The 20,958-nt window shown below is 45.0% G+C and overlaps 1 protein-coding gene across 1 annotated transcript in view; it reads left to right on the plus strand.

The window, feature by feature from the left end:
• The first annotated feature begins 612 nt into the window (after nt 1-612).
• Nucleotides 613-20,958, plus strand: part of LOC8041224 (ATP-binding cassette sub-family G member 1) — a 51,205-nt gene continuing 30,859 nt past the window's right edge. The window contains exons 1-4 of the mRNA XM_040503619.2: nt 613-967; nt 15,114-15,233; nt 16,107-16,224; nt 16,928-17,114. Coding sequence (XP_040359553.2) covers nt 856-967; nt 15,114-15,233; nt 16,107-16,224; nt 16,928-17,114 — 537 coding nt within the window. The 5' untranslated portion in view covers nt 613-855. The remainder of the gene's footprint in view (nt 968-15,113; nt 15,234-16,106; nt 16,225-16,927; nt 17,115-20,958) is intronic.

The raw sequence follows: 20,958 nt of genomic DNA on the forward strand, positions 1-20,958 counted from the left end.
CGTTACATTTCTGTTTTTATCTCATTTTTTTATAAACGACAAAAAAAAACTAACGCTACCGAAGCAGTTAGAAAGCCCCCGAGCATGAAATTTCTCCAAGTCTGAGAGGGGAGGCCGAAATCTCCCCAAGAGACATTAACTTAACCTATTGCTTTCACCAAGCATTAGCTTATAACTAATGCCGATAGTATACATTACTTATATGCTCATGTCTCCTATAAGTATTAGGAAACGTTGGCTAATATCCATATATAGCCGCGCCTTTGAGGAAGTACGCAATTCTTCGAGCAATCATTAAGTCGATCGTTTCCATACCAACACGGTAAAACTTCCACACATGCACGTAAGCGAGCATGAAAATTGGTCCGAGCTTCAGCTCGGGGATCCGTGCTAGAAACACATTCATCTCACGATTCCGCGCGATTGGAGGCACCGCTTGGAGCTGTTACGCACAACCCGGCGCCCGTTACCGTCGGCCCCCACGCTCCTTCTGTCCACAATCCAAGACAACACAAGAACCGGTTTCCAAGGCGCTTGATGCTGGCGCGGCCGCAATCGCGTGTTTACGTCTCTCTGCCGCCTAGACGTGCGCCGAAGCAAAGCGAGTCCGCACAGTCCTGATTTCCTAACGCATAAGGAATGGAACGGGTTTGAAGCTTCTAGGAAAACTTTTGCTTCCCGCTTTATGTAAGAGTGTTACACATTATGTTATGGGAGAGAAAGAAATAGAGAGATACGTGAAGGCACTCTGAAGGCATGCGCTGTGTTGCTTACACAATGCTGAGGAACTGAACGTCTCGTCGGTGACATTGCGGCGTTAACGGGATCGCTTCATTCGCGCGCCCTGGACGCGCCATGGATACCGGCGTCGTGGTCTGCACCGCGTTCGACTACAAGCAGGACGGGCTCCAAGATGCGGGGAGTAGCAGCGACGCTGTGAATGCCCTAGCTGTGGACAGTGCCAAGCGTGAGTTCGATTCGCCGTACTTCCTCTTTGTACGCCCTCCGCACCTTCAGAAAGCCCCTCGCGTATGTTGAAGCCCAGCGATGGTCTCGGAATAACATTGATCACTGTTACGCTAAAGATGGCTTTAAGTCAATTAGAAATGCGAGCGGTATTGACCCTCGGTGGTTAGTTTCAGTGTCGAAAGATGTCGCCCTTCTCACTGGTTGAGCTGATTTAAGCGAAGAAGAATCATTAGTGCTCCGTGTGCACCGTGGGGTATAATAAAGCTGAAGCGGGTGTCTCATTGCTCAAACGTCATACAAAAGACAGTCTGCAAACACGAGTCACCGTAATATCCGTGGTTCGAATGCCGCGTGCCAAGTTTTCCTCGAGCTCATAGTCATGCGGCCTTCGAAGCACGGATGTCGCGGTGACTCGCCTTCGAATCTGTATGCAGACTGTCTTTTGCATGGTGTATACGCAGTGTGACCCCGGCTTTAAGAGACGCGCGGCGTGGCTCATTGTGCACACGCTTCTCGCTTCGTGATTGGCTCTTCGGCGTTCTTCTCAACTGATGCCGCAATTTGATTGGCTGCGGAGCGAGAATGAGATGCTCGAGTTTCGTCACTCCCTGCGCTTCTCAAACTGTCCGTGACTCTAGTACATGTAGTAACAGGAACTATTCACTGGCGGCCATAGCTGTGTGCGCGACTGCTGAGCCCGTGCTGATGGCGAGCTTCCACAGTTCTTTTGTAACGTGCATTCCGCACCCTCAAGATTGCCAGTCTTAGCAGCCTATTGATGTGGGCTCGTTCTGAGCATGCGCTCTAGAGAGCACCCACAAATATGGCGCCCAGTGAATATTCCTTATAGACGCTTTACACACGCGCCAAATTACAGCCGCCATTGCTGATCTTTCTTGTCTTACTGAGATGCCGAGCAACTGAAACGGTAGTTGACGATCCTCTACAAAGGCCGATGCTTTAGAAAAGGACACAGTTGAATCTAATGTGGCAATAACCTGTACTGCTATGGTAATGATGAGGTGAAATAAACGAAATAAGAGGAAACAAAAACTGAAGGTCAGTTATGGCGGCGTCCATGCAGAGCTGCTGCAAAGCGTCTATAAGGAGGCTGTACACCGACAGTTTTGTTTGTTTCGACAAGCTTGTCTGTTAGATGGTGACTGCCTCGTGGTGGTTTTTAGTAAATTCAGATTTTCTCATTTCGGTCGGCCGTATAGTGAACGCGTATTGACCGAAAGCGTTTCAAGCAATTGAGATGACAGTACCACCACTGCCGCTGTCGGGATTGCTGATGCTGTCCCGTTGCTTCGTATTAGTGACGGAAGAGGTCTTCCCACAAAAACATTGAGCGCCGTGACGATGCACTTTTAGTGCTGCTTGATTGACTCTACCGTATCGTTGCGGTACTGTGGTCGGTCTTCAATCAATTAATCAATCGATGTTTGTTAAAGTGTCCAGGAACAACCAATCGGTCTTAGTGCTGGCACACTAAAAAAAAATGAGCAAAAACACACACATACAAACACGCATACACACGAGTGCAGAAGGAGAACGTAGTTCTCCAGTCTGAGAATAAAAATATTAACAAGTATGAAAGACACTCAAATCAACAAGGGAAATTAAAAGGACAAAACAGACATCACCAGGTGTGAGAGCAAAAAGCAAATACTACATCAACGCTTCAACTGATCAGCCCTTTTCCTGCAAAGAGGAAGATTCGAACAGCATTTCCGAACTTGCTTCCGCATGAGTTAAAAATATCAATTGTGTCAGAGTAGAGATTATAACACTCAGCCGATCTTTGGATCGGGTTTAATTGGCTAAAATGTCGAGCTATATAAAAAGATGATTGTAGCCGTGTAGGCACACGTGGAACTCTGAGGCTCACTTCGGACAGACGGCTGGGAGAGTTAATCGAGCCGTGCAGGGTCTTAAACAAAAACAACAAATCTGCCTTCACCCGACGCTGCTGCAGGCTCAACAAGGAGACAAGTTGCGAGTTACACACACCGTTCAGACAAGGATCACCTTTCTCAAGGTAACGATATTTAAAGATAGAAATAAATTTGTTTTGGACTCGCTCGACCGATAAACTGTTAGTTTTGGAAATGCCGTTCCAAACAACCGAGGCGTACTCTAGCTGGGATCTAACTATGGAGCAATAGAGCGTAAAAAAAACGGACGGGCTTTTCAATTCCCTCGTTATGCGAGACACGGCAGCTAACGTGCGCAAGGCCGATTGAACCACTCTGATAACGTGAGTGTCAAATTTCAGGGTTGAATCAAGGACAACTCCAAGGTCCCTCAGTTGACTTACACGTGACAGCAGTTCGCCATGATAACTATATGGAAAAAATATATCCTGGGTCTTGCAAGAATATGTCATTACTTTTGTTTTAGAATGATTCAAACGGAGGTCATGGTCTAAATACCAACGACTGAAGGAGTATGCGTCATTCTGAAGCGCGATGCAATCCTCTAAGGTCGATATTTTTTGTAAAGTTTTATATCATCAGCGTACTGCAGAAATGAAGAATTTAATATAACTCGAGAGACATCATTTACAAAAATATTAAAAAGGAGGGGGCCCAAGACAGTTCCCTGAGGCACTCCAGAGCTTGCCTTGTACAAGGACGAGGTAGTATTGTTGACGCGGACGTAGGCTTGCCTATCAGACAAATAGATTTTTAACAAATTGTGTACCGAACCACATACTCCGTAAGAGGAAAGCTTGTATAGGAGGATGTTGTGGTTGACTACGTCGAATGCCTTACTCAGGTCGAAATAAAAGACGTCAAGCTGACCTCTATTACAAACTAGTTCAGAGACAGCAGACGTAAAAGATACGAGATTGGTGGATGTCGATCTGCCGGACATGAAATCATGCTGATTAGGAATGACTATACTACCAAACTTGAAGGAGAGGAATAGATAGATATTTATAGAATAATAATAATAATGATAATAATATTTTCATTACTTGACAAGAAAAAAGGTACAGAATCAGGCCTGCCAAAACCACATCGGGCTTGTCTCGGAGTACCTGGCAGTCAGTGCAAAAAATGAAACATAAACAAAACATAACATTCATTAAACAATTTTAAAAACTAATACTTCTCAAGGCTTTTTTAAGCTTGTATTTTGTTTTTATACTATATGCATTTCAGAAGGAAGTTTGTTGAAGATTGCTGGCACGTAATACTTACGAATTTGTTTTCCAAATTTTGTTGAGCACCGAGATATACAGTAAGGGTATTTGGGTCTGAGATAACGCGATGGTATGTACGGGGTTTTAAATTGGCTAGCCCAATAGTGCCAGTGAACAATAGTTTCTATCAGAAGTGAGCTAAAGTTAGGAAAGCCCAATATATTAAATACATCGACATCATTCTCTAGACACAGGTCATGTGAAATATTTTTTAACGAAGAACGTAGAAGGCAGTTAATTCTATCTTGCCAGCGAAGAGCACAACGACCGTAAACAGTCACACCATACCGAAACACACTATATACAAGGGCATGAACAACAACTTTTCGTACCGAAAGAGGCCTAAAATATCGGATATTATGCATCATACAACATACTGCACGAAGTTTCTTACAAACATGCAAAAGATGAGAATTCCACGCTAGGTCGCTGTCAAAAAACACTCCAAGGTATTTCACAGAAGATGTATATTTTACAGGCACACAATCACAATGCAAACAATCTGTCGTATGCAACAATAAAGAATAAGTTAGAGAAACTTCCTTTAGAGGGCTGTGGAAACAAATAAGCTGAGTTTTAGAACCATTAATTAAAACTAAATTAGCTGCAAACCAGTCCATGGCTTTAGTAGCCGCAGATTGTAAAGCAGAGATAGCTTCTAAAGAGTTAGACGCTCTGACTAACAGGACAGTATCATCGGCATACTGAAATATAGAAATTGGCACAACTTTATGTAGGTCAATAACATAAATATTAAAGGGGCAGTGCAACGATTTTCAGACTTTGGCCAGTTAAGTGCGGAAGTTAATCTGCGTCACCTATGGAACGAAAAACCGAAAGCCGCATTTTCTTGCGAGCACTAGTTCTTATTTAAAAAAATGAAACAAATCGAAGGTCGAAGTGCCTCTCAACTCTCCACGCCGACTTTCGAGTGACGTCTCTGGGGGTTCACGTGGTTTCCCCTTGGGCCCTCTCTTCTGAGACCCCAGCCGCTCCCTCCGCGATTGTCGACTTTCAAAGGATTAGCCTCGTCGAAGGTCGCGGCGAGCGATGAACACAAAGGTCGGTTCGCCACGGGGCTGACGGCGAGTGTAGCAGCGGAGGGGGACAGGGTTTGTTGACTTCCGCGTATCCCCCAGAGACGCCGTCATTTTAGTTCCCGTAGCCGCCACCGGCGGCTGCAGATCGGCAAATAATTCGTATTTTGCCTTGCGATTACGCAGCAGAATAGCCGTTTTTTTGGGAAAGGTGACGCGTTTTTGGTCACTTGGGCTTGTATGAACAATATAAAAAATGCAAACTGGCAATTCTTTCAACATTAAAACCGTTGCACTGCCCCTTTAAATAAAAGCGGACTTAAAATTGAACCTTGTTGGACACCAGCTTTGATAAGAGAAAAGTCGCTTTGAAACCGTCCAACAGATACACACTGACGCCTATCTCGCAGAAAGTTCTCCAGCAGGCGTAGGAAAGAACCACGGAAACCTAGCATTGAAAGCTTTGTCAGTAAAATACGGTAACAAACCCCATCAAATGCTTTGCTAACGTACAACAAAAGTGCACAGGCCACCTGATTGTCCTCATTAGAAAACCTCATCAGAAAAACCTTCCAGCAGCATTTGGGTACCTCGGCCTTGTAAAAATCCGTACTGATAGGGTGAGAGAATATCATGTTTATCTAAAAAGCTTGTCATAACTCGCCACAGATGTTTCTCTAATATCTTAGCAAGACAAGGTAGGATCGAAATCGGACGGTAATTTTCTACATTATTTCGCGCTCCACCCTTGAACAACAGAATGACCAGCGCAGTTTTCATTTTTAATGGGATGATGCAATTAGAGATCACATCATTTAAGAGAGAGAGAGCAAAACCGTTTTAATTATTTTCTAATTTCTGCTCAAATCATTAACTGAGATGCCCTCGATCCCAGGGGATTTCTTGGGTTTCAGATTAAAAAGCAGCGATTGCAGGGGCAGAGCTATGGGTCAGGCTTGGGGGCGGCAGGTATTCGGCTGGCGGGGGCGAGTCTGCGGAGATATAATGTTATTTCTCGATATGTCACCCAAAACTTTTTTTTTTTTTTAAGTAAACATTTCGGCGGAACTCCACCTGGTTAGGTAAGTAATAAGAAAGTGTACTTCGGAGACTTTAACCAATTTTTTTAATGTGCCTGACGTTTCGAAGAAAGCGACGGCAGATGGCTACCTGTGAGCCCACATACAATCACACGTGAACAAGGAGCCGAGCCGGCTTCAAAACGGGTAGATTGAAGATATTGGTTAGAGTCTACAAAGTACCCTTTGAGATCTATTCTCTTGACCCGATATTTACTATGTCACCAAAACCTTAAGTTGTAGCTAATGTATATAATTATATTTTTCATTTTAAAAATATTATTTTAATAGGCTTGAAAAGGGGGGAGGGGCGCCCCCCCCCCCCCCCTCCGCTACGTTTGCCCCTGATTTGATGTGAAACGGAGTATATTCCATAATCAGCTTGAAAACTAAACCTGGAGGTATGCGCGTAATGCGTCTAATATTAATATACACGTTTATTTAGTCAGTCGCCTTAGAAATTTCAGCTTCCTGCGTAGTACAAAAAAGTTTGTACACCGCGTTTTTGTACATTACTTCGGGAAGGTAGTGGCGAGGTTAGTGACCCAAGTGATGTCTGTCCACCATGTTGTTAATTTTGATAAAATCCTTTAGGTTTCGAGACAGCTTTTAGATTATTTAAATTTTGATGCCAAACTCTTATTATTGCAAATATATTTGGCTAGAGTACCTAAAATAAGAGTCCCACGAGGCCCCCTGTTGAACGGGGCGTAAGAGTCGGGTTTAGTTTAAACATGTTAGACTTAATCTCAATAGCAACCCAGTTCTCTAAAAAAAAATCAAATGCTTGCGTGAGAATACTTTTAGCTTGAGAAACATTATCTGTAAGGCTTAATTTAAGAAAAAAGAAGTTGCATTTTACTTAAACGATTTATCCTATTAGAACCCGGGTCAATTGGACAAGCAGAGTTCGAAGAAAGTTAGAATTGTAAACAATAAACGTGCTTTCTTTTAACTTTTTAAAACAATGTTTTACAGATTATTGAATGTCCCATTGACTATATCATTTAGCAGCTAACTCAGTATACTTACCGAAAAGAAAATATAAAATGCAGACGCCAGAATCAATTTAATTTCAAAATCGAACGCAGTGGAAAACAAAAACGTAAGTAAAGCCATTCTCGAGCAGCAAAACGCGCTGCCCCACGACATTCCTCGGTCTGGTCAATGAATCACCTTCCCTGAATATATAATACACTCTAAGAAATCTTCGAATGCATACAATACGCCGCCAACTAATGATTCATACCTACATACAACGACGCAACTAATGATTCGTAGGCACCGCCTAACACACCCCCTGGAAGAGTCCAATACCTCTTCCTCCTCCCAGAACGTGCTACACAAAGTACACTCCCCTATGACATTATACCACCCCGGAGCCTCTCCCAGAAAATTATAGTACTTCCCCAGACAGAGAGTTCTACATAAAACCCTTCCCTCAACGCAATCCGAACTCCTACTAATGCTTTTCGCCTAATCAGCTTAGTTAAGGGAATGGGAAAACGGTACTGCGTTCAAAATGTAAGAACCTGTCCAAACAGGACTCTTCAGAAATCGTGACTTCACGATTTCTGAAGAGTCCTGTTTCTTCAACTTCAACTTCCACGACTTTGTTAAAAATCGTGGAAGTTGAAGTGTCGAGCAGTACGGCAGCCCGATATCTGTTTGAACACTACCAAGCAAACATCCATATTTTCCTACTCTGTTCCTTTACTTTTCGGTGGCCTCGGTACTCGTCAGCCTTGACGTCCCACGCCACCTGCCAATGCTGTCCATCTTCTCTGCCGGGCCCCCGTATCCTTGGCCTTGTTCCAAAATTTACTCGCTCTTACTCCAGGGTAATGGTTTTGTACCTTTGCGTTCATAAATCTACCCCCTCCTCCAGCGTCGCTCTATCTGTGTTATAACGTGACACGACCCGCTGGAGTAGCTCGGATCTTTTTGAGTAAGAAAGATTTCGAACACAGCCCTTCCTTTTCCCCTTTTCGGGACTTTAAGGGCAGCGGAAGACTTGAGGGATTGACCGACAGCCAACAGAGTTTGTGAGTGGCTGTCCGGACTCACGCGAGGAGCATGCTCAAGACCCCAGTGAGGGACACGGGTGATATTTGACAAAAAAAAAAAAAAAAGAGAGATTCTTCTTTGGTAAAATAAATAAATAAATAAAATAACGGCCAGAAGCGGTTTGCCGCACAACTTATGTCAAAGTCGAATCGCCTCATAATTTCTGAAGTCTCCTCTTTGGACGGCCCTTAATGCGGCCTGAGTGGCAAACACACGCCCACTCTTTGCGCCAAAAGAAAAAAAAAAAACATTACCATTGGAGGACGATGTGAATCGTCCTCCTCATTTGTTTAACTGATTAATAAGTAAAGGCTGGTTCCCACACTTGGGACCGCTTACGACTGAGTGCGTTAAAACATCTTGTGATCTCTTATGACGAAAAAACACCCTGGCACCACCTATCGGGTAGCCATGGAACATTTCTGATTGCCGTATATTTCATACTTTTTTTAGTCCCTCGTTATTTCCTTACTGGCTCGAAAACCGTTTGAAATAATATAAACGACCATTTCTCATATACAGTACATACATTTGATCTCGCAGATGCTGTTAAACTTCGGCTTTTGCAAAAAAACAAAAAAAAAATCAGTTCCTTGGCCACTTTATTGATTGGACCAGCGTGTTAGCGCTTTCTCTCGTCGTAAGAGGTCACAAGAACTCGGTCGTCACGTTAAAGCAGCGATTGGTGTTTCGAGTGTATCGTGGTGCAGCAGACATATCTGGGGACGGCTGAAGGTGTGTGTACAGCTTGAACGTTCTGCCAGCTAAACAGACAACAGTGTTTTAAAGTCGAAAGTTTCAATACATCCTTCCGATAACTTCGATAACGAATCCCGATACTCCGCCGACGCCTTTGCGCATTTATCGTATCGTTATCGAGCATATTTATCGGAGGTATCGGAACGATCTACTAAATAGAGAGTTTTAGGGAACCGTATTTTCACATCCCATAGGGGGATACGAACCGCGCATATCCGATTTTTGTGCGGTGGCGCATGCGCAGTGCGTACCGGAGGGCCGATCGTACGATATGGGGTGTGCAAAAAGGGTGCCCTAAAACTCTCTAATGACTTCCTAATGCTTATAGATTCGTGCTCGCGTATACGTGTCTGTCTTTCACTTCCCCGTATACACGAGGAAAGTTCTTATCATAGCATCTTTTTGCAATCCCCGTCTTTTTGGCGCGTCCACTACGGGCGTGATTACATTTCCTTTACATCGGCTTCGGGCGCTTCTTTTTAAACAATTACGTTGCTCAAGAAGGTACGCAAGCCTCACGCGACGTGCCCGGCAGAGCAACCGACCTTGTACGAGTTGTCCTTGGCTCAAGCTTGGCAGGCAAACGCGATATCATCAATACCTGCGTGCCAATTTTATTCGGCGCATTTCAGTGCCTTTGAGCTGGCTAAGATGTTGTGGTCTGTACTTCGTCACACCCTACGATGGACTAAAGGCAAAAGCTACGGACCGCCAGATCCAATCACGAGCCACTTAGAAATTGTGCGGTATTTCGTTTCGGTGCACGTATCGGTGTCCGCGTCTCGGATCACTGTTAAGAGGACGGGTGGACAGTGGTTCGAATTGTAGAGCACTGAGTGACTCAACAATTTTACATCGCAAAGAAAGCCACAATATACAGGCTCTTTGCAGCGTCGAAGCTATAGAACTGATGCGGCGCTTTTGGGTTCGAGCATTTTTCGTTCACCCCTAATCAATGTTAAGCGCGTCATAGTATAGAATGGAACGTGATTGGGACTTGGCAGCCCGTGACTTTGGCCTTTAGTCCATCGTAGGATGATACAAGGTATAGTGCCTCAGCAGCAAGAAAAAAAATCAGCAAAGACAGGGGCACCAGAACAACCGGGATTCATAACATTTCAAAGTAGTCGTGTTCTTTTTTATTTTTATCGATTGTTTTGTTGTTTAGGGCCAGCACTTATCCCGGTGGCTCCGTCGTTGCTGCCGTTTCAGCCGCCCTGAATGCAACCAAACCACTGTTTGGTCAGAAATTTTAATTACTTATTCACTGATAGACGGTTTGCCTCGCCGCGGGCATGGTACAAACACAAAAATTGCTATCACAGAAATACAAAACTCTGGGCAGCGCAGTGCTGTACCTCAACGAAAGTAAAATATTTTCAGTGAAGGCAGAATTTAGAGTCATCAACACCGCCGAAAAAAAAAAAAAAAAACAGTCCAGGAAACACCCGACATAAAGTCATGGGAGAAAAAAAAGTTGTACCAACGCTGGAATTCACGCCTGCATGTTTATACAACATGTGTCACGAAACAGATTTCAAAGTGTCTTGCTAAAAATTGCACATCGCAAAGAAAAAATAACCTTCAAGTGCATTGGTCATCACCAAAGTGCACTTATGGAAGTAGGTGCCCAGAGAGCGAGATAGAGCAAGCAGTGTGGTGGTTTAACAACGGACGGGATACCACAAATGTGCAATATTATATCTTAGTGGGTTCGCACGCGTTTCTAGAACTTATAAGTGATGTGCCAAAAAACGCCCCCCCCCCCCCAAACCTCCCCCAAAGGTTTCATTTTTTCATACATAAATGAAAACCTAATATTTTATTTGTTTCGGTTTTTATGTCCTGTAGGTATTGCCATGATTTACGAGTTAATTCTCTTATATAATCTAATCTCTAGCGTTTTTGTACTCTCATAAGTTCAGTTCCCTCAGATATGTGATTGCAAGCACATCCTAACATAGGTGCCCTGCTGGTCCGTACTATGTCCACGGTATGGTGAGTTAACAAATGCAAGCGCTGAAAGAGCAAAGAAGCATTCGAGTATTAAATCAAACATTGAAACACAATAACTTACTGGCCTTTTAGAGCGCAGCTCTTAGGGGCCCGTTTCCGGCTTGAGCGGCGTCGCCGTCGGCGTCGGCGTAACCGCGCTGTGCATCATGGGAAATGTCCCATAATGCACCGCGCGAGCCCCCCACCGGGGTCACGTGACCTCGTGGGGGGGCACGTGACCCCCCGAGGTCACGTGACCCCGGTGCATTATGGGAAATGTCCCATAATGCACCGCGCGAGCCCCCCACCGGGGTCACGTGACCTCGTGGGGGGCACGTGACCCCCCGAAGTCACGTGACTCCCCTGAGGTCACGTGACCCCCGCCGATGTCGCGTGACCCCCAATGACGTCATCGTCACTGATGACGTCACCGGCATCCACATCGTCATCGTCATCATCACTGATGACGTCACCGGCATCCACATCGTCATCGTCATCATCACTGATGACGTCACCGGCATCCACATCGTCATCGTCATCGTCACTGATGACGTCACCGGCATCCGCATCGTCATCGTCATCATCACTGATGACGTCACCGGCATCCGCATCGTCATCGTCATCATCACTGATGACGTTACCGACATCCGCATCGTCATCGTCATCATCACTGATGACGTCATCAGCGACGTCACTGATGACGTCACCGACATTCGTCATCGTCATCATCACTGGTGAAGTCATCAGTGACGTCACTAATGACGTCATCGGTACCCGCATCGTCATCGTCAATGATGACGTCATCAGTGACCTCAGTGATGACATCATCGGCATTGGGGGTCACGTGACCCCCAAGGTCACGTGACCCCCCAAGGTCACGTGACCCCCCCTGGTTAGTTTAACCCCGCCCCAGTGCCCTTCCCCCTCCTCCTCAAGAGCTGCGCTCTAATTCGGCGTTACAGGGAGTTGTAAGCAGCTTTGACTTTTTTTTCTAAAAAAACTTATATTATTGGCATTCAAGACTTCAGCTTTGAGCTTTAGTAGTGTCCATGAAAATATGAATATTCCTAGCGCTATTCTCTAATAAATCATTCAAACTCACTGAAATATCTTGCTGTAAATAAAGAAAAAAAATCAAAGACTAATTTTTTTAAGAAACTTTGTTACTTAATTTACAGAGTGTTTCAAAACATTCGTTTTTTTTTTATTCTCACACGCATGCGGCACTAGCTTTGGTTTAGTAAAATTATTAAATTTATGACCCCAAAAAATAACTGAGCTTTCTGGAGATAGCTTCTTATTAGGAAACCTTTAGAACCTCAACCGTATAGTTCGCCAACCTGCGTCAAATGTCGAGAAAGAGACTTTGACGATATCTGGCAAGGTTGGAAAAACTGACGATAAAACTTAGGTTAGAAATGTTACGAAAATTAATAAACCCTTTCATTCATTGAAAATGATGATTCCAATTACAAGAGTGTCACACAAACGCTCTAGTGCAGTACTTGTAAGAAAAAAAAAAGGAAAAATAGGTCAAACATTTGATCTCCGACAGACAGAGAATAAACCAGGTTTCCGCATTGGCAGCTTCAGTAGTTCATAACTTGAAAATAAAAATTCCGCCGGGCTTGCCGTTCGAGTTTTTTTTTTTTATTCATAACATTTTCTTTTTAAAATTTAAAAATTACACACTTTTACCCTCGCCATTTTCAGACGAAATCACTCCGCGGTATTTTTATATTCTGTTTGCTTTATTGTTGGTAGACACAACTCTTTTGAGACCATCAGTATTCATGCTTTGATAAGTAAATGCGTGGAATGTTCGAATTTGTTTCATATATGTTTTTGGTAATTTATGATTGCAATTAACGCAATTGTCCCGTTGCAGTACTTGGTCTTTCTAATCTAGCTCCAACTGATTACCATAGTAACTCTTAAAGTAACTTGAAATGTTTTATTTAGAAAAATTAGAACCCGGCGCTGCTCGAGACATTCATACACTAATACCCGTGCCACACGGGCAACTTGAATGCCATTTACAACGAATGACATTTGAACAATCGGCCAATCAGCGCGCGGCACTCCGAGCGTGGGGCGTTCCACGCGCAACAGATCGGGAGCCGATTCGTTGATCACACACACTGATCTCAATGACAATTGCTGGATTGCGTTTGCCCGCTCTGCAAATGCGGTCACTGGCGGCCATCTTTAGGTAGAGTTATATCACCTCTAGCCAAGGTATAGCTCCTGCAGCCACTGTAATCCATCCATGGCAGACAGCGTTTTGGCAGGTGTGGTGGCAGGCTGCCGTCAAAATATGGTGGATGATATTTCGTGCTTGATTGAAATTGTTTGACGAAACATGTTTTTGAAAACCAGCGTGAACGGTAGCGCGATCTTTGAGGACCCGGTGAAAGTTTCACGAAATCGCAGCACCAGGGGAAAAGCAGCACAGCTCGCATCGAAAGTCGCATCAAATTTAGCATTAAAAGCAGACTCCGGCATAGGACTCCGGTACGGAGTCTGCTTTCGATGCGAGCTGCGCTGCTTTGCCCCGGTGCTGCGCTTTCGTAGAACTTTCCCCGGGTCCTCAAAGATGAGGCTACCGTTCACGCCGGGTTTCAAGAATCTGCGTCGTCGAACAACTTGAATCAAGCACGAAATATCTCCCACGGTACAGTGTACTAGATACACGGCTATTTTATGGCACCCGGCCGCCATTGCGCTCTCCGCCATTTTACTATGGTGGCTAGAGATGATATAACTCTACCTAAAGATGGCCGCCAGTGACCGCATTTCGGTCCATAGGCGGAGCTGGTCAAACGCGATCCACGAAATAGACAGAGATCAGTGGATCACACAATTGTCATTCGTTCTAAATGGCATTCGAGTTGCCCGTGTGGCACGGGTATAACAAGTTACCTGGAAAAACAACGCATTTTGACTTAATTTAACTTTAATCTTGACCGTTTTCACTTAGCAAAATCTCCCGTGTCGACTGATGCACCCTTGAACAAAACCACTGCAATCTATACAAAGAAAAACTTAAACAAATAACGCGGTTTAAAAAAAATTCTAACAAAAAGTTGATGTTTTAATCCACGCAGTGAAGGTGGTTGGCCAGCGAAGCGGTGGTGCCACCTGCAACGATTGCCCACCGCACTATACCAAATGATTCACGAAAGCAAAGCCTTTTTTACAAACCTTTTTTATATATGGAAGACTTCGTACGGCTACCGTTACCGCGGCAGCTTGTGCAACCGCCAACTTTTCCGAGAAACGCATGCGGGGAGCGCTACGTTCTTTGTATTGTTCGCGCGCACCTTATCATCTATTATGTGGTTTTGGCATTTGTGTTGTGGTCTTCTTATTGAAACAAGCGTCAAAATCGCATGATAGACGATAATATGCGCACGTACGATGATAAGGCGCGCGCGAACGATGATAAGGCGCGGGCGATGGTATTCTGTCGACGGACACGAATAAATCCGACCAACGAGTCATATAGAGTTTGGCAATAAAAGTAACGTCCGCGATAAGACACCGCCGCAAATAACGTATGTAAGAATTTGATTATATTTTTTACCGAGCTTTTTTGTAGGTGTAGGAAGTGAGGAAGTGTAGGAAGTTCTGAGGGAATGTACACAAAGGAATTTTTGTTTATACCAAGTGGCAAGCGCCAGCTGTGAAAGATGTTAACATTCAATGGTTCCTTAAGCCGCGGTCAGACTGCTACTCTATAATACAAAAGACGGTCTGCGGACACTGTCTGAAATCTTCGTACAACGCTCCTGTCACGTTGGCCATACAAAAACTGTCTCAGTCTTGTTTTAAGCACACATATGTATGAAGCAACCATGCCTCGAATTGGCCTGCGGCGCGTCCACAAATATAATTCTGTCATCGCGCCTGCAGTGAACACCGTGCCCCTTGTTTGATGTACGTGAGCAGTGTGTCTGCGACTTGAGCGACTGCGCGTCGTGTTTCCTTTTCTAGCGCAAGATGGCGGCCAGCCGGTAAATGGGCGGCACATGACGGAACAAAGCGGAAGCAGAAACTACGAAAACATCATCCTCGAATGGAGGAACCTCAGCTTCCAAGTCAAGTGCGGCAAAGGTGGGTTCGCCGCCGAGGCGATAGCGCGCAACACTTCCCGAAGGTAGCCACCTTTTTTGGGTGTGTAGTTCAATGCAAGTAGGTGTGTATACACGCCCAGAAAAGGTCACTCTGAGCTTGCTGCACCGCAATGCACTCCAAACACCAATCACTGGCCTGCCTTTCGTCAGCTAAGCCAATGAGGAACGTGATCGGTAACGTGTTTCAACGGTAACGCAGTATCAGTTGCGAAGAAGGTGGACACCTTTTTTGCCACTGATCCTGCATGATAATGAAGGATGGGGAGGGGAGGGGGGGAGGGGATACCGCTTGATCTTTTGATTGGCCAAGCTGATTCAATCAATATCAATGATTGGGTTTACGAGTGCATCGTAGGACAGCATTCATGCAAAAGGTTCTGAGGAAGTAGGCCTTGCAAAGACTGACTAGCGTGAATATCAGGAGTGATGGTTAACTTCGTTGATTAAACTATTCGCGACGACAGCGACCTATAGGGGGTGCCACCTCCGACCAAACATGGCGGCTGGGAACGGATCGCGTCGGGGCTGCCGGGCCGGCTGAAAGGGAAGCGCATAAAATTTCGCTTTTTTTTTTTGTTTAATGCCATATCTTTTCAATGTTTAAACTGCCCCGGTTAAGTATAGCCGGAGCACTTGAACAGCAGAGCATAGTTTTCGAAAGCCGACAGAGGCGCGGACAGGCGCAAAGCAGCTTGTTCCAGCTAGTTTCCAGTTTTCCCGCTAGGTGACGTTTGTTTTGGTGGAGTCGCGAATAGCATCGAGCATCTTAGCAACAAATGCTTCAAAACATGTGTAAATGAAAGATTGTCTGCCTACCTTCACAACTTGATTGGTTTTACCGGCTTACTCCCAGCAAAGAACGCCATCGTCAGCAATCTGAGCGGAGCGGCTCGACCAGGCACTCTGATGGCCATCATGGGTCCCTCCGGTGCAGGAAAGACGACGCTACTCAACCTTCTCTCCGGATTCTAGTGAGTAACGGCACACTCTAATTCAACGGAACGAGATGCATACACCGGGAACAACTCATGAACGATTACTCTTTATTCAGTTTAACCACTGCTGCGGCGAGCGCTATCTGTCGAGCGGCAATGGCAACGAAGTAAAATGGCTGACTGGGCTAGTTGTGGTTAATTTTTCAAAAACAAAATTAAAACGAAGCACACGATAAAAACAGGGCACGGCCAGAGGCGTAGCCAGACGCGCAGCCAGAGGGTGGGGAGGAGTTTACAGGGCTTCAGTCCTCCCCCCCCCCCCCCCCCCCCCCCCGCCCCGCTGTACAAATCTAAAGGAGGCGGGTGTGGAATGTTGGCGCCATGCGTAGCACTAATTCCGCCCCTCCCCTTTTTTTTAATTTATGGAGGTCATAGCTAATCCAACTAATTACCAAAAGAATTATTTGTTACTACGCCTCTGCACGGACACAGCGTAGTTTTAAAATAAACTCTAAAACTTTCGTTGAAAGTTACGGCGTGTCTTGTATTCGTCTGCCTCGTGCTCGCTCTTTTGATTAGTTGAACTGATTTAAGGAACACAAAGAATTTTAGATCCGAGTGCATCGCGGAGAAATGTACACGCGGGAGCTTCCTAGATATACAGTTCTCGACATTTGCATTCCGATAGACGTTTTCTGCAGATAAGGTTGTCCAGGAGAGCCTCTGGTTTTACCTGCAGTGAAAATGGCTACGAAGGTGAGGTCCAGATCAACGGCTACGTGCGGGACCAAGTGCTGTTCAGCAAACAGAGCTGCTACGTCATGCAGCAGGATCGCCTGCTGCCTTCTCTCACGATCCAAGAGACCCTCACCATGAGCGTCGGGTTGCGCATGACTACAGCATCGGTTCTTGTCAAATCACAAATGGCGAGTATACGTTGCTTGCAGAACATTTTAGTTGGCTGCATTTCTAATTTGCCCTTGTGCCGAAGCCAGAAAAAAGTATTAGATTCAAGATTAGGAGGATGTCATTAAAGGTAACCGCCAGTGCCAAATCAATGAATTGATTCATTTAGGCAGAAATCGCAGTGGACGAAACCATCACGGCCCATTTTAAATGTGCTTAAGCTTGCAGTAAGTAAATGTAACTGCACTAGAGTAAATGTTGCATTAGGTTGCAAGTTTAGTTGGATTTGTACTTTATCTCTCCGTATGCAATGAACTATAGCCGAAGCTATGGCTTGCATGTCCAATCAAAAGCTACTCAGAGGCCGCGCGGTGTATTACTGAGGAGGGTTAATAATCAGAGTGATGCACTGAAGCGCGTCGCAGCAATGTACAGTCGGCACGGAATGAAACGCGAACAAGGAGCGCATGGTTTTCGACCCACGCTGAGTCACCTAGAGACGCAACACCGAAGGTTTGGATGCACTGAGCAAGAGTCTAACACATCGAAGGAGGAGCCATCTTCTTGCAGCTCCCATCTGGTTCAGGTGGTGCAGCATCTAGCGAAAACCATGCACCCACTGTTCGCGTTTCATTCCGTGCCGATTGTACTCTATGGTTTCTAAGTAGACCTTGATCGGACCTTTGTGGCTTCATCATAGACTCCCCAGAAGGGCTACGTGTTGTCACTAAACCGGTCCCTGCCATGTCCACTGCCAAATCAAAGACCTGAGCCTTTCGTTAACAATCGCCGTGCACCTTGACGCAATGCCATATTTTAAAAGTAACCTGAAAGGAACTCGGCATCTCCCTACGAAGAGCTGTAATTGTGACTGTAACTTCAAGACATTTCAGTTCACGGAAGTGAATTCGTGACAGAAATAATTTGTGAGACTAACTAACGCAGCTCTAATTTTTACAGGGGAGAACGAGGGAATTATTAAAAATTACAAGCAACGTTTTCTTTCTTTCTGTGTTGTGGTTATACGCGCACTTAAACGACAAACGCAATTAATCAGGAAATATCAGATGTGTAGCGAGCGAGCTCATTTTTAGTTATTAATTGTTAGAAAAGGCTAAGAAAATTAGTTCTTGCACGCATACTTACTTTTATTTAGCGTGAACACGAAATTTCACAGTGACCGACGGAGATTTCTCCGCAAAATTGGGCCAAATAAAACGTCTTAAATTAACAAAATTTGTTTTCTACGATTCTTGTAACTTTTAGCTCACAAGGGGTTGGTTCTCAATTGAAACAAGTAGTAACCAGAAACTAATTTATGAGTTGCTGCCACTCAGCCGCCCATTACATTGTACTAAAATAAAGGAAGCGTTATACGAATACTAAAAGTTCGCTAAAGTACTTGGTACGAGCGTGTTACAAAGAGGACCACAGTGACGCCATATTCCGCGCGCGTGCTTGCGAACAAGCTTTTCTTCGACAATTGAGCGGAACGCAGCAAACCGCGACGCATGCATAGAGGAAGTTTTGCCGCTGCCAATTCAGCATTTTTCACGCTCAACGAACATGCGGTGCATATTATTATTGAGTAAATCCTTTATTTCCCATATATCTGGTAACCAGGAAGCTTGCCGTCACAACATTAATGCAACGAATCCTACATAAACATAGACGACTTATTTAGATTTGACTTTCCAGAAGCGTAGCTTTCTTTGCACGACTCAAACGATGAACAGGCCTCAAGCTCCATTAGTTGACGTTCAATGACGCGAGATATATCGGAGCTTTCACACTTTAGGCAGGTCTCCCGCAGTCGACGGGCTTTCCCTTGTGGGGTAAGGTGGGGCAAAATACAAAAAAAATGTAACCTCAATAGTAATTTTAATTTTTTCTTTAATATATTAGAAAACACAGCATGGGGATATTTTTAGACGCCTTGACTTTACGCTCAGTAAATATTGCTTAACTGGAGCAAGCGAAACATTAAACAAAGCTACAATATCTGAAAGTCACACGATGTCTCATTTTGACCCTCCCTGTGTTGCAAAATGAGAAAATGTAGTGAAGTGCAATGAGTTTTCGCAATATAAACACTCGAAACGCACTGCGTGAGCTCACACGCTTTATGAGCCCTTTCCTTGCATTCCGTGCACTCGATCCATACTGAGTGTGGCAGTGCTTGGCTCCAAAGTTCATTGCACGCCAGTCACTGCCAGTCTCTCGTGGTGTGCATCGCGCGGTCTGCAGAACGCTCAAACACTGCATGCTTCTTCGAAGATCACTAATGATCGTTTTCTGCGGTTTTCCGTTTTAGAGCGCAGCTCTTAGGCGCCCGCATCCGGCTTGAACGTCGTCACCGCCGGCGTCGCCGTCGGGGTCGGCGTAACTGCGCGTTGCATTATGGGACGTTTCCCATAATGACGTCACACGGACGTCACGTGTGACGTCACGAGGGTCACGAGTGACGTCACGCGTGATGTCACCGCGCGTTGCATTATGGGTAAATTTTCCCGTTATATTTAGCGTAAAAATTTCCCCGCTAAGTTTAGCGGAAAAAATTCTACGGTAAATCTTGAGGAAAAATAGGGAGTTTTCGTAGACCGCGCTGCCCCCACCGCTAAGCGTTCCGCAACGAAGAAGTTGCTACTGCGCCTGCGCGCTGATAGCCTTGACTGTGGAGTTTCCGCTATCCTAGCGGGTTGCGGAGGGCTTTACGGGACGGCAAAAACGATCTACGAAAACTCCCTAATGTTTCAGCCAAATTTAGCGGACATATTCCCTTCTATATCTAGTGGGAAAAATTTCCCGCTAAATTTTGTAGAAAAATATTCCGCGCTAAATTGAGCGAAAAAAATTCCCCGCTAAATTTAGCGAAAACATTTCCCCGCTAAATTTAACGGTAAAGTTTTCCCGCTAAATTTAACGGAAAAAGTTCCCGGCTATATTTAGCTGGCAAAATTCCGCGCTAAATTTAGCAGGAAACATTCCCCGGTAAATTTAGTGAAAAATTACCCTTCTAAATTTAGCAGAGAAAATTTTCCGCTAAATTTAAAAAGACAGCTTCCACGCTAAATTTAGTAGAGAGTTTCTTTCGCAATATTTAGCGGAAATTTAGTGAAAATTTCCCGCTAAATGAGAGGGGAGCAAAAGAGGAGGAGGGGAGGGTACGAATGAGGAGGAGGGGCACACTCTCCTCTCCGTACCTTTCCCTCTTCCTCCTGAAGGGCTGCGCTCTAGTTTGGCGTTACAGGAGATTGTAAACGCCTATCATTTTTTGTTTTGTTTTGTTTCTTTGTTGTTGCTGCTTTTTGTCTGTTTCTTTTCTGGGGGGCGGAGGGGGGGGGGGGGGGGGGGCAGGCAGTGGAACGCCGGTCCTTGGTTGCTTTCGCCAACATCAGCTTTGCCTTGTAGGGAGATGACGTTCGAACAGTGCTGCTCTCCGATCTGCTTTTTCTCTTTTCCTATCCTACGTTAGGTACAGAATAAATATTCTTGATACCCAAAACGTCGGAAAGAACGCGCCTTCTGTAACGCAGCCGTTTTCTTTTTTTTGTTTTTGTTTTTTTTCTTGAACCGTTGCTTTTTACTTTCTCCGAGTAGTTTGGCTCGCCTTTGAAGCGCATCCTTTGGTACGTCGAAAAGCGCGGCAGCGGTGCGAAGGAAGTGACACTGTTGCTTGACACTTTCAAGAGCTTTGTTCATGTCACTTTCACGTTGTGATGCCCTTATTGTTTTACTTTCATGCGTTCGGACCATCCTAGACACCGTGAAAAAAAGAATGTGGTCCACGAGCTACCAGGAGACTCCTGCGATATTGACATGCGCGTCATAGAATGACAGATTGTCGCGTTTTTCCCTGGCGTG

Source organism: Ixodes scapularis, unplaced genomic scaffold (genome assembly GCF_016920785.2).
Source record: "Ixodes scapularis isolate PalLabHiFi unplaced genomic scaffold, ASM1692078v2 PGA_scaffold0__279_contigs__length_252992795, whole genome shotgun sequence".
NCBI classification, from domain to species: Eukaryota; Metazoa; Arthropoda; class Arachnida; order Ixodida; family Ixodidae; genus Ixodes; species Ixodes scapularis.